We start from the raw sequence: 15,537 nt of genomic DNA on the forward strand, positions 1-15,537 counted from the left end.
TCGTGGGGGCGATCCGGTTTTCCTCCCGAGCGCCGCCTCCATACTCACCTTCTCTCGCCGCCGTGGCCTGCGGCGGCCAGAGTTCCTCCACCTCCACCTCCTGCTCCCTCCCTTCCTACGCTTCCTCCCTCTACTCGCCCGCTTTGTCCTCAGTGGCTTGAGTCGTGAAGGTTGCCGCCGCTGGATCTCGTCCCCGCAGATTGGGGCCTTGCCTCCTGCCGCCGACTGGCCTGGGATGCATGCGTAGCCGCTGCTTGCTGCTACCCTGTCCGGTGAGTCATTCCTCGCGGGGATTGCCTTAACTTCTCAAGAGCTGTCTGGCTATGCGCGGTCGGCCTGGGGTAACTTTTTCATCGACCACGAGCCCCAACCACTGCAGGTACGTACCTTCCGCAGTGTGGAAGGTTATGCAACTCACTATATATTGATCGGGTGCAATATGCAAGTATATATAAAGTACAAAGGATAGCCACGTCCTCAACTATACATAAAAGGAGGAGGGCTTGTTGTACAAGAAATACACATGCAATATCCACATCTCAACACCCCCCCCCCCCCCCCCAGTCGAAGCGGCACCATGGTCGACGCAAAGACTAGATTGGAACTCCTCGAAGGACGCCGTAGACAAACCTTTGGTCATGATGTCAGCAAATTGTTGGGACGTAGGGACATGTAGCACGTGTACATGACCAAGAGCTACCTGCACCCGAACAAAGTGAATATCAATCTCAATATGCTTGGTGCGTCGATGATGAACCGGGTTGGCGGAGAGGTAGATCGCAGAAACATTGTCACAATAAACAATCGTGGCCTTGTCAACCGGAGACAAGAGCTCATGCAGAAGCTGACGAAGCCAGGAACACTCGACGACGATGTTAGCAACGGCGCGGTACTTCGCTTCAGCACTGGAGCGGGAGACAACGGGCTGCCGCTTGGACGACCAAGAGATGAGTGATGGTCCAAGGTAGACACAATAACCGGAGGTCGAGCAGCGAGTGTCGGGGCAGCCGGCCCAATCGGCGTCAGAATAAGCCGTCAAGTCCAGAAATGACGAAGCCTGAAGTGACAACCCAAGATCCAAGGTGCCACGGATATAGCGCAAAATGCGCTTGACCGCGGTCCAGTGAGCATCACGAGGAGCATGCATATGGAGGCACACCTGCTGCACAGCATACTGGAGCTCCGGTTGAGTAAGAGTGAGGTACTGAAGAGCACCAACAATCGACCTGTAGAACGGAGCATCTGAAGCAGGAGAACCATCTGTGGCAGAGAGCTCAGCCTTCATATTGACAGGCGTGGCAACCGGTTTGCAGTTAAGCATCCCGGCAAGGTCCAGAAGCTCATGAGCATACTTCCGCTGATGAAGAAAGAAGCCATCTGCTCGACGAATAACCTCGATCCCGAGGAAATAGTGCAGAGGACCTAAGTCCTTAATGGCAAACTCAGCACGAAGACGATCAGTGAGCTGTCGAAGAAGGGCAGTCGAGCATGCTGTCAAGATGATGTCGTCGACATAGAGCAGCAGGAAAGCAGTAGCATTGCCCTGGTGGTAGACAAATAGTGAAGCATCGGAGCGAGTGGAGCGGAAGCCAAGCTGAGTAAGAAACGCTGCGATGCGCTGGTACCACGCGCGAGGAGCCTGCTTGAGCCCGTACAAAGACCGAGAGAGCAAGCACACATGATCCGGAGAAGACTCATCAACGAACCCCGTCGGCTGCTGACAGAACACCTGTTCCTCAAGATGACCATGAAGGAAAGCATTCGAAACATCCATCTGGTGCACAGGCCAGGAGCGAGAGATCGCTAGCTGAAGAACAGTCCGAATCGTCCCGGGTTTGACAACCGGGTCGAAGGTGTCGGTGAAGTCAACACCTGCTCGCTGGCGAAAACCCCGAACGACCCAACGAGCCTTGTGTCGGTCAAGAGTACCATCCGGATGAAACTTGTGCTTGAACACCCACTTCCCGGTAATGATGTTGGCCCGAGGAGGACGGGGGACGAGCTGCCAAGTGTGATTGCGTTGCAATGCGTCAAATTCCTCCTTCATCGCGGCGAACCACATGGGGTCATGAAGCGCAGAACGGGCGGAGGTCGGCAGGGGTGACGGTGACCAAGAAGACGTCGAAGCCATGCAGGTGTACTCATCCGGAGGGTAGCGAGTGCTCAGCCGATGGACACCCGGGCGCGACCGAGTGATAGGGCCAGCGGGTGGTGGCACCACAGCAACCACCGGTGCCGGAGCCGAGCACGGCTGCGAAGAAGCCGGCGACATGCCAGCTGTGAAGAGGCCGGCGTCACGGGCGATCCCGGCGAGCGAGCTAGCATGGCAGCTAGCGAGGCCGGCGAGCCCAGTGAGGCCAGCGAGGCCGGTGCATGGACCGGGGCTGAACCCAGCGAAGAAGGAACCGGGGAGGCCGGCTCAGAGGCCGGCGCAGAGCCGGGCGGTGAAGCACCCGGGGAGGCCGGCTCGGTGGCTGGCTCGGAGGCCGGTGAGCCCGGCGAAGCAGCGGGCAGGAGCCGGAGCGCCGCGCGTCCAGGGGGCGCCCTACGCCGTGGGTCGAAGCCAGGGCGGACAGGGTCGGCCAGAGAGGGGCCGGGCGCCGATGAAGAATCCTCCTGTTGTTCCTGTTTAAAGGGAAAACACAACTCATCGAAATAAACATGCTGAGATGTGATGACACGGTGGGAAACCGGATCATAACATCTATAGCCCTTGGTGTTAGCCGGGTAACCGAGGAAGACACACGGAAGGGAACGAGGAGCAAGTTTATGAGGAGAGGTGGCGGCAATACTAGGATAACAAAGACAACCGAAGATACGAAGACCGTCGTATGAGGGAGGAGACCCTAAGAGAAGGTGGTGAGGTGTAAAGTTCCACCGGGTGCGACATGGGCGAAGGTTGATGAGAAGGGTGGCAGTAGCAAGAGCGTCGGGCCAGAAGCGAGGTGGCATGTATGCGTGGAATAGGAGGGTACAGATGCAATCGTTAAGAGTGCGGAGAATGCGTTCAGCCCGACCGTTCTGCTGTGAAGTGTATGGACATGTAAGACGAAAAATAGTGCCATGTGTGGAGAGAAGATTGCGGATGGTGGTGTTGTCGAATTCTTTCCCCTTGTTAGTTTGCAAAGCTAGACCAAATTGCGTAGACACGTAAGAGTAGAAGGCCGTAAGGGTGGCAGCAACTTCGGACTTCTTACGCAATGGAAAGGTCCACACAAAGTGAGAAAAGTCATCCAAAATAACAAGATAATATGAAAAATCAGTGTTACTAGCAACAGGAGAGGTCCAGACATCACTATGGATTAACTCAAAAGGTAACAACGCAACTGTGGATGAAGCAATAAAGGGAAGGCGAACATGTTTGCCCAGACGGCATGCGTGACAAGAGTGCGCATCCGTTTTATTACATGTAAAAGAAAAATCCCTAATAATTTGACGAAGAGCGGTGGAGCTGGGATGACCAAGACGAGCGTGCCAAAGATCAACGCCGGCGGAAAGAGCAACTGGTCCAACATGTGAGGATGATGGAGGCTGGACGGAGTGTGTATCGCCGGGACTGTCACAGCGGTGAAGAACCATCCGGGTGAGGGTGTCCTTAACAGAAAAACCAAATTCGTCAAATTTCACAGTTACAGAGTTACCACGAGAAAGTTTACGAACACAGACTAAATTCTGAATAAGTTCAGGAGACACAAGAACATTATTGAGATAAAGTGGTCTAGAGTTCGAGGGAAAACTGGTGGAACCAATATGAGTGATAGGGAGACCGACACCATTACCGACAATGATACGAGAAGAAGTGTGGATAGGAGACGCGAAAGAGAGGTTACCCGGGTAAGCGGCCATGTGCGAAGATGCACCGGTATCCATAAACCAATCGCCACCGCCGGAATAAGCCCCGGTCGGAGGCTGTTGATGAAGTGCAGCAAGCAGGGCCGGATCATAAGAGACCGGCGTGGGGTAGCCCGAGTAGCCGGTCACGCCAGTGCTAGCGGTTGGCCGCCATAGCCAACCGGAGCAAGAGAGTAGTAGGTCGGTGGAGCGACCGGACCAGGTTGCTGACCGGCGAAGAAAGCTTGATGACCGGAGGGACCGGGCCCGAGGAGGCTTGGAGGGGGGAGCACAGGCATGGTGTAGGCATGCACAAACCCTGTCCAGGGGTTGTGGCCACCCCCCCCCCCCCCAAGGCGGCGGCGGCTGCTACTGGACAAGCCCGGCGCGCGGCTGTTGCTGCCGCGGCCGCGGCGTCTCTGGCACTGTGACTGCTGCTGCGGCGGTTGTTGAGGAAGAGCCGCAGGAGGAGCCGGTGGCCGCTGCTGGTAGGAGGCGCCGTAGGCGCCGTACGGCGCGGGAGGAGCCGGTGGCCGGGGCGCCTGGAACAGCGCTGGGAAGCCGGGGGGTGCACCCAAGGACGCAGGGCCACCGCGCGAGTAGCCGGCGGCGAAGGCGGTGAGAACGGCACGGGAGCGAAGATGCTTCAACCGGCGTTCCTCGAGACGAAGAGAAGCCACCGCCTGCTCGTATGTAGGGTTCGCCATGAGGGTGAGGTTGGAGGCGGTGTTGCCGAGATCCTCATTGAGGCCGGCGATGAGGGTGGAGAGGAGCAACTCGTCGCCCACCTTGAAGCCGATGTCATTGAGCTCGTCGGAGAGGTTCTTGAGGCTCATGCAGAAGTCGTCGACGGAGGAGTCATTTTGATGACACCCGAAGAACTCCTGCTGCAGAAAGACGATCCGTTGGAGCTTGTTGTCGGTGAAGAGGCCGACGATCTTGTTCCACACCGTGCATGCATCACCCTTGTCGCGAACGACGGTGTGGAAGATGTCCTTGGACACGGTGAGAAAGAGACACCGGATGATGGTGGCGTCAATCGCCAGCCAGTCGGCGTCACGGTTCAGGACGAAGAGGTTGGTGATGCCGTCGATGTGGTCCTACAGGTTATACTCACGAAAGAGGAGATTGAAGTATGTCTTCCAAGCATAAAAATTTGCCTCTTTGTGTGAGACGATGACCGGGACGCGACGTTCGATGGGAACATCGCGGATGTAGGCAAGATCGGGAAGGGTGGCGGCGGAAGAGTCGGCGGAAAAGTCGAAGGGGTTCGGCGGCTTCATTACCGGAGGAGTGGAGGCGGCGGACCGGTCGGAAAGATCGGATCCCGACATAGCGACAGCTAGGGTTAGGTGCGGCCGGGGCGGGTTAGGGTTTATGGTGGCGAGGGTAGATGGCAGTGGGGTAGCGGAGGTTTAGGGTTTGGGAGGCGGTCGGCTAGCAGCGAGAGGCTGGCGGCTAGCGACCGGGAGGGAGATCGCGAGAGGGGCGGCGGCAGGGAGCCAGCGACGCGTGGGGAAGGCTATGGCGGCGGCGAGGGCTTCGGCGACGCGGGCGTAGCGAGGAGCGGCGGCGGCCAGGAGGCAACGGCGACGCGCTTAGGGTAGGAGGGATTGAACTAAGGCTGATACCATGTGGAAGGTTATGCACCTCACGATATATTGATTGGGTGCAATATGCACGTATATATAAGTACAAAGGGTAGCCACGTCCTCAACTATACATGAAAGGAGGAGAGCTTGTTGTACAAGAAATACATATGCAATATCTACATCTCAACACGCAGCGTTGGGCCTACCTACTGTTTTTTTTTTGGATTATTACAGTACATTATACTTCTGCTTGTGATTTAGTCAATTCAGATTCGGACGAAACTTCTTTAAATTTGTTAAACCAATTTGTGGTCGCCGGCCGTGGTGGCCGCGCAAGCATGGCAGTAAGCCTGCCTATCTTCTCTTCACCATCGCTGCTTCCATCACAGCATCGTACGGTTACTCAGCACCAATGCAAAAAATACCGCACCGTAGCATTCTAAGCAATGTCTCGCGAAATAAAATCAGTGATCATTTAGATCACTAATAGTGATCTAAATGCTCTAATGTTTCTTTACAGAGTGAGTACTTGGCAAATCTTCTAATTCTGCCCTTTTCGCCATGAATACTACACGTCTCACCCAGTACTATGTTGACCCTTAGATCTATAAAACGAATGATCAGTAGTTTTTGGGGGTTCATAAAATTACATATTACATAATGCGCAGTGGCGGACCTACCATAGTGACGAGCTGGCGACCTACCATAGGTTTTCTTGAAAAAATATTTGTTTCCTGTTTTCTCTCTCTTGAAGCACACAATGTGAAAAAACATAGTTGTGTTTTGTGGTGCAACACAGTAGCGAACGCATCAACCTCCACCCACGAACGTAGCCGTCGCGCCGTGCTTTGAGCTAACGCCGAGCAAGTAGTAGCCACCATTTTTGGTTTACCTCTTGTAAATCTCGCTTGGAATTTTGGGGTCATACCGAAAAAGGATTTCACCCGATTTATATATAGAGTCATATTGTGGACTTGTGGTATTCAATGAGCATTTCAAGAGGCTGGGTGCAGTTTTAAACTATTTTATTTTTAGTTTTATCTGATTGGTAGTTGTATTTCATAATTGAGTTGTTTACGATTTGTTTTCTCGGATAGAGTTTTATTTTTTCCTTTTAATTTTTTAACTTTAAATATTAATTCCCAATATACAAATGACACTTTCCAGCCGATTTTTGTCCGACATGCATAATCAAGCCGTTGATGCATGGGATGAAAGTGCAGCGGTGCATTTGATTTAACATCATGCACATATCAGACACCATAGTTTCATCAAATATTTGCCCCCACTAACCTCAATTGTAGGTCCATCATTAATAATGGGTGTTTATAGTTCCTTTTAGAATAACTAGCAAAAGGGCCCGTGCGTTGCAACGGGAGAAAAAACATACCATAATCTCCAATGGCCATGATCACATATTGCTGCACCACTGAGATGCACCATCATTGTCAATTTCATAAAAATCATTAACATTTTTATACACTCGGGAACATTTTCCAAATTCATGAACACTTTTATAAATTTTTGAACATTTTGGAAAATCAAGAACATTTTTGCATTCATGGACATTGTATACTTTTCACAAATAATTTTTATAAAATCGTGAATGTATTTTTAACAATTTTCTTGAATCGGCGAACATTTCTAGGATGGACAAACGTTGTTTTGGAAATTGGTGAAACAATTTTGAAAATTCACGAATATTTTTTTATTTAACAAACATTTTTATATATACATGATCATTTTTTGAATCGGCAAACATTTTATGAATGAATAAACTACTTTGTAAGTGACCAACAGTTTTTTAATTTTTAGGATAATTGTTTCTCATGAACATTTTTTGAATTGGCGAAATTTTGTTTAATTTCATTAACATCTTTAAATACACAATCTTTTTAAAAAACCATGAATATTTTTTTGATTTCCCAAACAAATGTTTTCAAAATATCAAACATTTTTTTATAAAATCGCAAACATCTTTTGAATCCACAAATATTTTATTATTTATTATTTATTTTATTTTATAAATGTATGTACATCCTATAAAAATTGTTTGTGTATTCACTATAAAAAAATTGTGTATTCCGTTGATAAGTAAGCGCGTGGATTTCGCCTAGAAAAGATATATACGTAGGGTCTTAGATCATGAAACATGTACAAATAAAGAACCTTTTGCAAGAACAGCATGCCCAAAGATTATAACCTTTCCCAAATATTAACGTTTAATTTTACATGTTGCAATACAAACCGCCGGTACGAAATATAGACGGTTCGTGCGCCATTGATTAACATTGCACCCTAAAAAGCATTTCAAAAATATTTAACATGTCAAATAACATCATATTCAAATTATACATATTTATCTAATCAAATTTCATATATAACATGTTAAAATTGGAGTTGCGGTTTTAAAAATATATTTTCAATAGACTATGGGGTGATTAATGCATATGTCGGGGGTGTTTATGTAAAACTATAAAATAACGATCTGTCTCGACTTAAATATGGACCGTGGGTTAATTAGCATGAAAGGTAGGGGGTTTCGTGTAAAATGCGTAAAAAACGATTCCTTCTCACTTAACGATGGACCTTGTGTTATTTAACAGAAAAGGCAGGGGTTTTCTGCAAAAATACGCGATGGACGACCGAAAGCGTTACATGCTTCATTATTAGGGAGAGATATAAAGGACAGGCTAGGGAACGGACGGCCGCTACCCGCTAGTGGCTGGCCGCCTCTAGACCGACGTTACCACAAAAGCACGACAAGAAAAAAAAAAAGAAGGAAAAAGGCTAGACCCGGTATTGGCAACTGCTAGGTGTTTACAATACTGTCAAAAGACAACAGAATTCATGAATCCTAGATGCATGTTTACGATAGTTCCTATATTCACGTCAAAAAAATAGTGCCCCTATATTGGAGAGTGGCGATTCTGCACATGCAGAGTGTACAGTAAATTCAAATAAAATAGTAAATAATTTAAAAGAAAATCTAAAAATCTTAGGCATCCAAGATGCCTATGTGGACAAGGCCAAAAATAAATAAATTTTGACTGTCTGAGAAAAAAAAGAACACTACTTGATTTTTTTAGCACGACCTCCTCAATGTTCAAACACCACGAAATTTTGCATGCACCATGCCCACATGAGCATCTTGTATGCCTTATATCTTTTTTAGATTTTTATGATTTTTTCTACTATTTGTTCTAGAATTCACTGTTCATCAGGTGTAGATGAGTCTGGGCACCGTTCTAAATTATCACCTATATTGCTAGATTTCTCCATGTGTTTATATGCTACTTCCTCTGTTCCAAATTATAAGATGTTTTGGTAGGCTAAAATAATCTCAAAGAACATCTTGTAATGTGGGACAGAGGTGGTAAAATATTTTCAATGTTTAAATTGCAACTCTCACAAAATATATTACTAGCATATTCCTACTGTTAACAAAGTATAGTGGCAGAGTGCTATACATTAGTATGGGTTTGCATTGTGTGGCATTGTTGGCCATTTAAACGCTACTAAGTTCTTGTTTGCTCTGTTTTATACAGTAGTACACTCTGCAATATTTTCACATGTGCTCCCATCAACCAAATCTGTTGGTGTGTACAGACGTCCGAGGAATGGATGATGCTGAGAGTCGATACACTGAAGCAGGACGTATGCATGATATTTAAGCCATGCAAACATGTGATAGAGTCACTTACCCTTGTGAATGCGCTACAACTTCTCGGAACCAATCATCTCCTCAATAAGCATATAGACATCACGCTGCACCATATCCACGAGTGCGAGTTCAATAGCTACAGCCTCTATGAGGTGGCTCTTCGTTTTCGCTTGCTTAGAGAGCATGGCCTTTGGGTATCTCCAGGTATATATCTATTGATTTTTTTTGATACAACATAAGGAACCAATACCCATCGAATCATACGAGATTTTGTATTGTAGATGTGTTCGACAAATTCAAGGACGAACGTGGGAGCTTCAGTAAGGAGATAACAAATGAACCAAAGGGATTGTTAGGTTTGTACAACGCTGCATTCCTTTTGATTCATGGTGAGCCGGAACTCGAAGAAGCCATATCCTTCGCAAGGTATCATCTTGAGTCAATGAGGGGCAACTTCAAGTCGCCTTTAGCAGAGCAAGTCAAACGAGCCCTTGACATTCCACTGCCAAGGACCTACAGAAGATTGGAGACAATGCATTATCTCACAGAGTACAAACAGGAGGAAGGGCATAATCCGATTCTACTGGAGCTGGCAAAGCTGAAGTTTACCCTTTTGCAGTATGTCCATTTGAATGAGCTCAAGTCTATTTCCAGGTACATCTCTTTGGTACCTACGAGAAATCAATTAATCTAGACTCAAGAAACAAAAACTCGGGCGTCACAATTATATGTGTCATATGTCAGACGCTAGCTTACTTTCGACATTATGAATAATCTCAATAGGCCCTAAACAACGCAAGAGTACTAATCTTCTCTCTACATTTATTATACAACAATCTGATTAAGGATGCCATTGTTTCAGGTGGTGGGAATGTGCTTACGAGCACATGGGATTAAGCTATGCTCGGGATCGTCCTGGTGGAGTGTTACACTTGGTCCTATACTTTGTTCTACGAGAAAGACTTTGAGCTGGCACGAATGATGTTTGCCAAAATATTGGCACTACAAACCGTGATGAATGACACATATGACGCCCATGCCACCATAGTGGAAAGCCGGCTGCTAAACACAGCCATACAACGGTTTGATTACTTTGTCGCCACATTCCTTTATATATAGAGAATGAACACACAAACCCTAGTAAACTAGATGGCTCTCAACTAATCTTCATCCATTCAATTGGCATTGTAGATGGGATTACGACGCTGATTCTCTTCTGCCAGAGTATTTGAAGATGTTCTATAATTTACTACTCACAACCTTCAAGGAGTTTGAGGATCAACTTGGACTTGACAAGAGAACTCAGGTGGCGTATGTCAAGAAAGAGGTGCAGTACATTCCAATAGTAGCAGGAGATGGTGACATTCTTTTCCATAAAATTAGTTCTATGTTTAATTAGTTTTAATTGTCTACAGTTCCAAAAGCTATCTACTTATTATCTCCAAGAAGCCGAATGGTCACACCTGAATTTCAAGCCAAGCTTTGAAGATCAACTAAATTTGACTAGCATGTCCATAGGCATGCCAATTCTATGTGTGGCTAGTGCGGTTGGCATGGGCGATGCCCTAATGAAGGGAACATTGGAGAGGGTGATTGATTACCCTGATGTCGTCATGTCATGCGCGAAGATTGAACGTTTAATGAATGACATTTCAGCAGTTCATCTATAGTCTCTTGGTTTTTGTTCTAATTCTTATGTATTGCCATTAAGCAGTGGGCCAATAATGTATCTAAATATACCTTGTACATATGCAGCTCGGAAAGAACAAAGGAGATGTACCAACCACCGTGGAGTGTTACATGTATGATCACAAGGTCAGCAGTGAGGTCGCCTTGTCCTGTATTGAATCCTTTATGGATGATGAATGGAAAACTATAAACCAAGCTCGCTTTGAAGATCTTGCACTAATGTCAGCGGGTTTTTTGAAGAGGGTTATCAACTATGCTAGCAGCACATCATTGTTCTATGGTAGGAATAAAGAGGGATTCACATTTGGCACACACCTTCAAGAGACAGTTGATATTCTTTTTGTCAAATCAGTTCAATTGTAGAGTCTCAGACCCTGCTAGTTCAGATTCAGAAGATAACCAAGCTCAAGATGGTGTTTCTGATAAGCCTCACTCCGCCTACAATGATTCTGATTGACTCCATGCATTGTCACTTGTTATTTGTTTTTCACTTTTTCCATCTGCATTTGGTCTACTGAACTATTTGGCTTCGTGCCTTTTTTCATCATTACAATGGCTATTGCTGGCTACTACCTTGCTAGCCGAATTATTGCCATTTGTAGATTTAAAATCTGGCTCTGTAATTCAATGTTACGGGCTGCTATGTAATGCACTTATGCACCTCCTTTTATTGCTTTAATCCTACTTGATGTTCTATACTATTTTTAATCATTGGATCATTGAATTTATGATGCTTGTTTTCAATTTATGGATTTATGCTTTCCCTTGTTGTTGGCGAGATATGCCTGAAATGTTGGAAATATGTCCTAGGGGCAATACAAAAAGTTGTTATTATTCTACTTCCTTTATGTTAGTGACTAGCATATATGTCCGTGGGTTGCCAGGGGAGAGATATTTCTTTGAAAGAAACAATGGGAGAGATAATTGATGGTGTGTCCACAAAAAACGATCTCTGCAGCGGTGCGATAGAGCGACGAGTTGTGGTCTTCTCACGGGCCATGTTTGTCCCACAAGATCTTCATAGTGGTGGAGTTAGTCAGCGTGGTGGCAACCATCCTACTTGTGCCTTTTTTTCCTCCGGTGTGCCTCCTCATTTGGTAGCTATGCGCTGATCTTCAGGACACGGTTGCTTCGACCACTCTCTCTTACAATGGCGAGGCCGACGAGCGGCGGCAGGTGACCGAGGCCGCCCTAGGGAGCGACATGGGGCTAAATTTCGTGTTTTGACCCCTTTTTGAAACTTGATCGAGATTTGATCCTGCTTTGCAAAAAATTCAGTATCTGACCCTTTTCTTACCACCAGGGTCCCTGGTAGTAGGGTATAACAGCCTACCGTCAAGGTTCCTGCCGGTAGGATTGCACGCCCTACTGTAATTTTTTTTCTAAGTATGAAACACAGAGCATTCTCGCACCTACCGCTGGGCACCTTGGTGGTAGGGTTGTACAGACTACCGCTAGCCTGTTTGGCGGTACTGCTGAGGTCCCTGGTGGTAGGCTGTTACACCTTACAGTCATGGACCCTGACGGTAGCAAAAGAGTCAGATCCTGAAATTTTTACAAGCTGGGGTCAAATCTCGATTAACTTTTAGAAAAAAACTTAAAACACGAAATTATTTAGCAGCGACATGGGAGCGGCTGGGAATGACGGTGGGTTCAAACTGATTTGGAACATTTCATCTATGTCAAAGTAAAAAAGTAAAAGTGAGCCATCAACATCAAGAGGGAAAAACGCGTGGGTAAAATCTCATCTAACAAATAAAAAGAAAAAATTGGTACAACTCACTATACCTGGCCAAACGGGCAGGGTCGGGCATGCCGTGCCGACCCGTGCTAAGCGTGGCTGGCCTGGCACGGCCCACCATGGCACGTTTAATATCCGGGCCATGTCGTGCCGGCCCATGGGCGCTGCTCCTTGGCCCAGGCACGGCATGTTTAGCAAACGGGCCGGCCCGTTGGCCAATTTAGCATGCTGGGCTGTACATTTTCAGCTTGTAGGACTGGTTTTTAGGCCTATTGGGCTATATTTTAGGTATAAATATATAATTTCTAAAAAATATAAAAAAATAAACGGGCCGTGCAATAAGCCTCCGACATTGGCATAGTTCGTACTGTGAGATTGTGGATTATCACAACTATTCAACATTTATGAATGTAGATACTTCTAAGGTGGAGACACACACTAGTAGAAAAAGGACTTAATATGAGACACATTAGTGCCGGTTCGATTTTGAGCCGGCACTAATGTGTCCATTAGTGCCGGTTCCAACGGCTAGCCGGCCGCTCTCATTAGTACCGGTTCATGGCACGAACCGGTGCTAAAGGTTCGCCACGAACCGGTACTAAAGGTCGACGTACATAAACCCTTCGTCCACCCGATCCACTCTGTTTTTCCCCTTTCCCCTCACTTCCTCTGTTCTTCCCCTCTCTTCCTCGAGCTCCTCGCAAAATTTGCCCAAAATTTGTCAAGATTTGAAGGCCCCCATCCATTCAAATGATCACAAAGGTTAGCAACTTTGTCCTTTCAACTCTCATTGCTAGATTAGCTCTTGCAATGCTTTGTATAGTGATTAATTTGGGAGGAATTATATTTGCTAGTATTTGATTTATATGCAATTTGAGGTCAAAAATAACACTTAGTTTGCATATGTAGGTGTGGTTTACTTAGTTCCTTCTAAATCTCCGCCGTAACCACCGTCGATCGCCCGCACCGTCCCGTCGCCGGCACCACCTTGTGGTGAGGCTCTTGTTCATGAATGTTTTACATTACCAAATTGATGTTTGTGTGATTTTGATATATAGTTACTCGTATAATTGTCTTACCCGTACGTTGTTTGTTATACATAGTGCCATGGTTTTGATATCCGTCCCCGTCGGCCCTCGTCCTTGTTATGATTCGGATGTGGTATATTCTCTTTTAAAACTAGTTGTTGCATTTCGTGTTTATGACAAATTATGCCCATCAAGTTGACATAGATATTTTTATCTAGGAGGTATGTGAACCGGAAATTCCAACCGACCCTATTGTCGAGAGGTTAAATTTAGTTGAAAGAGAAAACGAGTATTTGAAAGAAAAATTGAAAAGAATTGAGGGGGAGAAGATGGAATTGGAGTTGCATGTTGCCGATGTCGTCGATGATCACAAGATCAAGATGGAGAAAATGAGGTTGAAGATTAGAAAGATTAGAAAATATGACATTGATAGTGTGGCTTGGTATCATTATGCTGTTGGATCAATTGTTACCTTAGTTGCGATCTTGATCCCATTTATTGTTGCATTTAAATTCTTTAGCTAGAGAGTTATTTGTATGTTGCATTTAATTAAGTGTTGTATATGAACTTTATGTATGAACTTTATGTATGAACTTGTATTAATTTGGTCTATTCGGTGTTGTGTATCATGAAGATATGAGCCGACAATGGATGTATGATGACCGATGCTCTCCCGGGTTCATTAATGGCGTGCATACTTTTCTGCTTGTCGCTGAGGCAAACAAGCGGGCGGATGGTTTTATGCCTTGTCCATGTGCTGGTTGTAAGAATGATCACAATTACTCTACGTCAAGAACCATTCACGTCCACCTATTTGAGTCCGGTTTCATGCCCCACTATAATGTTTGGACCAAGCACGGAGAAAGAGGGGTTATGATGGAAGACAATGAAGAAGAAGAGGACGACGACATCTATCCTGGCCATGGGTTCCCTGAATACGATGATACAACAATGGAGGAAGAAGCTGAGCCGGCAATGGGGGAACAAGCTGAAGAAGAGGTATCAGATGAGCCCGCTGATGATCTAGGTCGGGCCATTGCCGATGCAAAGAGAAACTGCGCAAGTGATTTGGAGAGGAAGAAGTTGCAGCGCATGTTAGAGGATCACAAGAAATTGTTGTACCCGAATTGCGAAGCTGACAAAAAAAAGTTGGGCACCACACTGGAATTGCTGCAATGGAAGGCAGAGAATGGTGTATCTGACAAGGGATTTGGAAAGTTGCTGGTAATGATAAAGAATATGCTTCCAAAGGACAACGAATTGCCCGAGAGTACGTATGAAGCAAAGAAGGCTGTCTGCCCTCTAGGATTAGAGGTGCAGAAGATACATGCATGCCCTAATGACTGCATCCTCTACCGCGGTGCGTACGAGGATTTGAATGCTTGCCCGGTATGTGGTGCATTGCGTTATAAGATCAGTCGCGATGACCCTGGTGATGTCGAGGGCGAGCGCCCCAGGAAGAAGAGTCCTGCCAAGATGATGTGGTATGCTCCTATAATACCACGGTTGAAACGTTTGTTCCAAAACAAAGAGCATGCGAAGGCGATGCGGTGGCACAGAGAAGACCATAAGAAAGACGGAAAGTTGAGAGTACCCGCTGACGGTTTGCAGTGGAGAAAAATCAAGAGAAAGTACAGGGAGGAGTTTGCAGGTGACCCAAGGAACGTATGGTTTGGTCTAAGCGCAGATGGCATTAATCCTTTTGGGGAGCAGAGCAGCAACCATAGCACGTGGCCTATAACTCTATGTTTGTATAACCTTCCTCCTTGGTTGTGCATGAAGCGGAAGTTCATTATGATGCCAGTGCTCATCCAAGGCCCTAAGCAACCCGGCAACGACATTGATGTGTACCTAAGGCCATTAGTTGAAGAACTATTACAGTTGTGGAATGGAACAGGTGTACGTGCGTGGGATGAGCACGGACGGGAAGAATTTGACCTAAAGGCGTTGCTGTTCGTGACCATCAATGATTGGCCTGCTCTCAGTAACCTT

The 15,537-nt window shown here is 46.4% G+C and overlaps 1 protein-coding gene across 1 annotated transcript; it reads left to right on the forward strand.

Annotated features, from left to right (window-relative positions):
* Positions 1–8,648: 8,648 nt before the first annotated feature.
* Positions 8,649–11,139, forward strand: LOC141027998 (alpha-copaene synthase-like). The gene is made up of 4 exons (XM_073505756.1): positions 8,649–9,291; positions 9,369–9,741; positions 10,279–10,414; positions 10,843–11,139. Exons 1-4 carry the CDS (start codon positions 9,048–9,050, stop codon positions 11,137–11,139), a joined length of 1,050 nt encoding a protein of 349 aa, XP_073361857.1. The 5' UTR covers positions 8,649–9,047.
* Positions 11,140–15,537: the final 4,398 nt, after the last annotated feature.

The sequence above is a fragment of the Aegilops tauschii genome, chromosome 7, assembly GCF_002575655.3.
Source record: "Aegilops tauschii subsp. strangulata cultivar AL8/78 chromosome 7, Aet v6.0, whole genome shotgun sequence".
NCBI classification, from domain to species: domain Eukaryota; kingdom Viridiplantae; phylum Streptophyta; class Magnoliopsida; order Poales; family Poaceae; genus Aegilops; species Aegilops tauschii.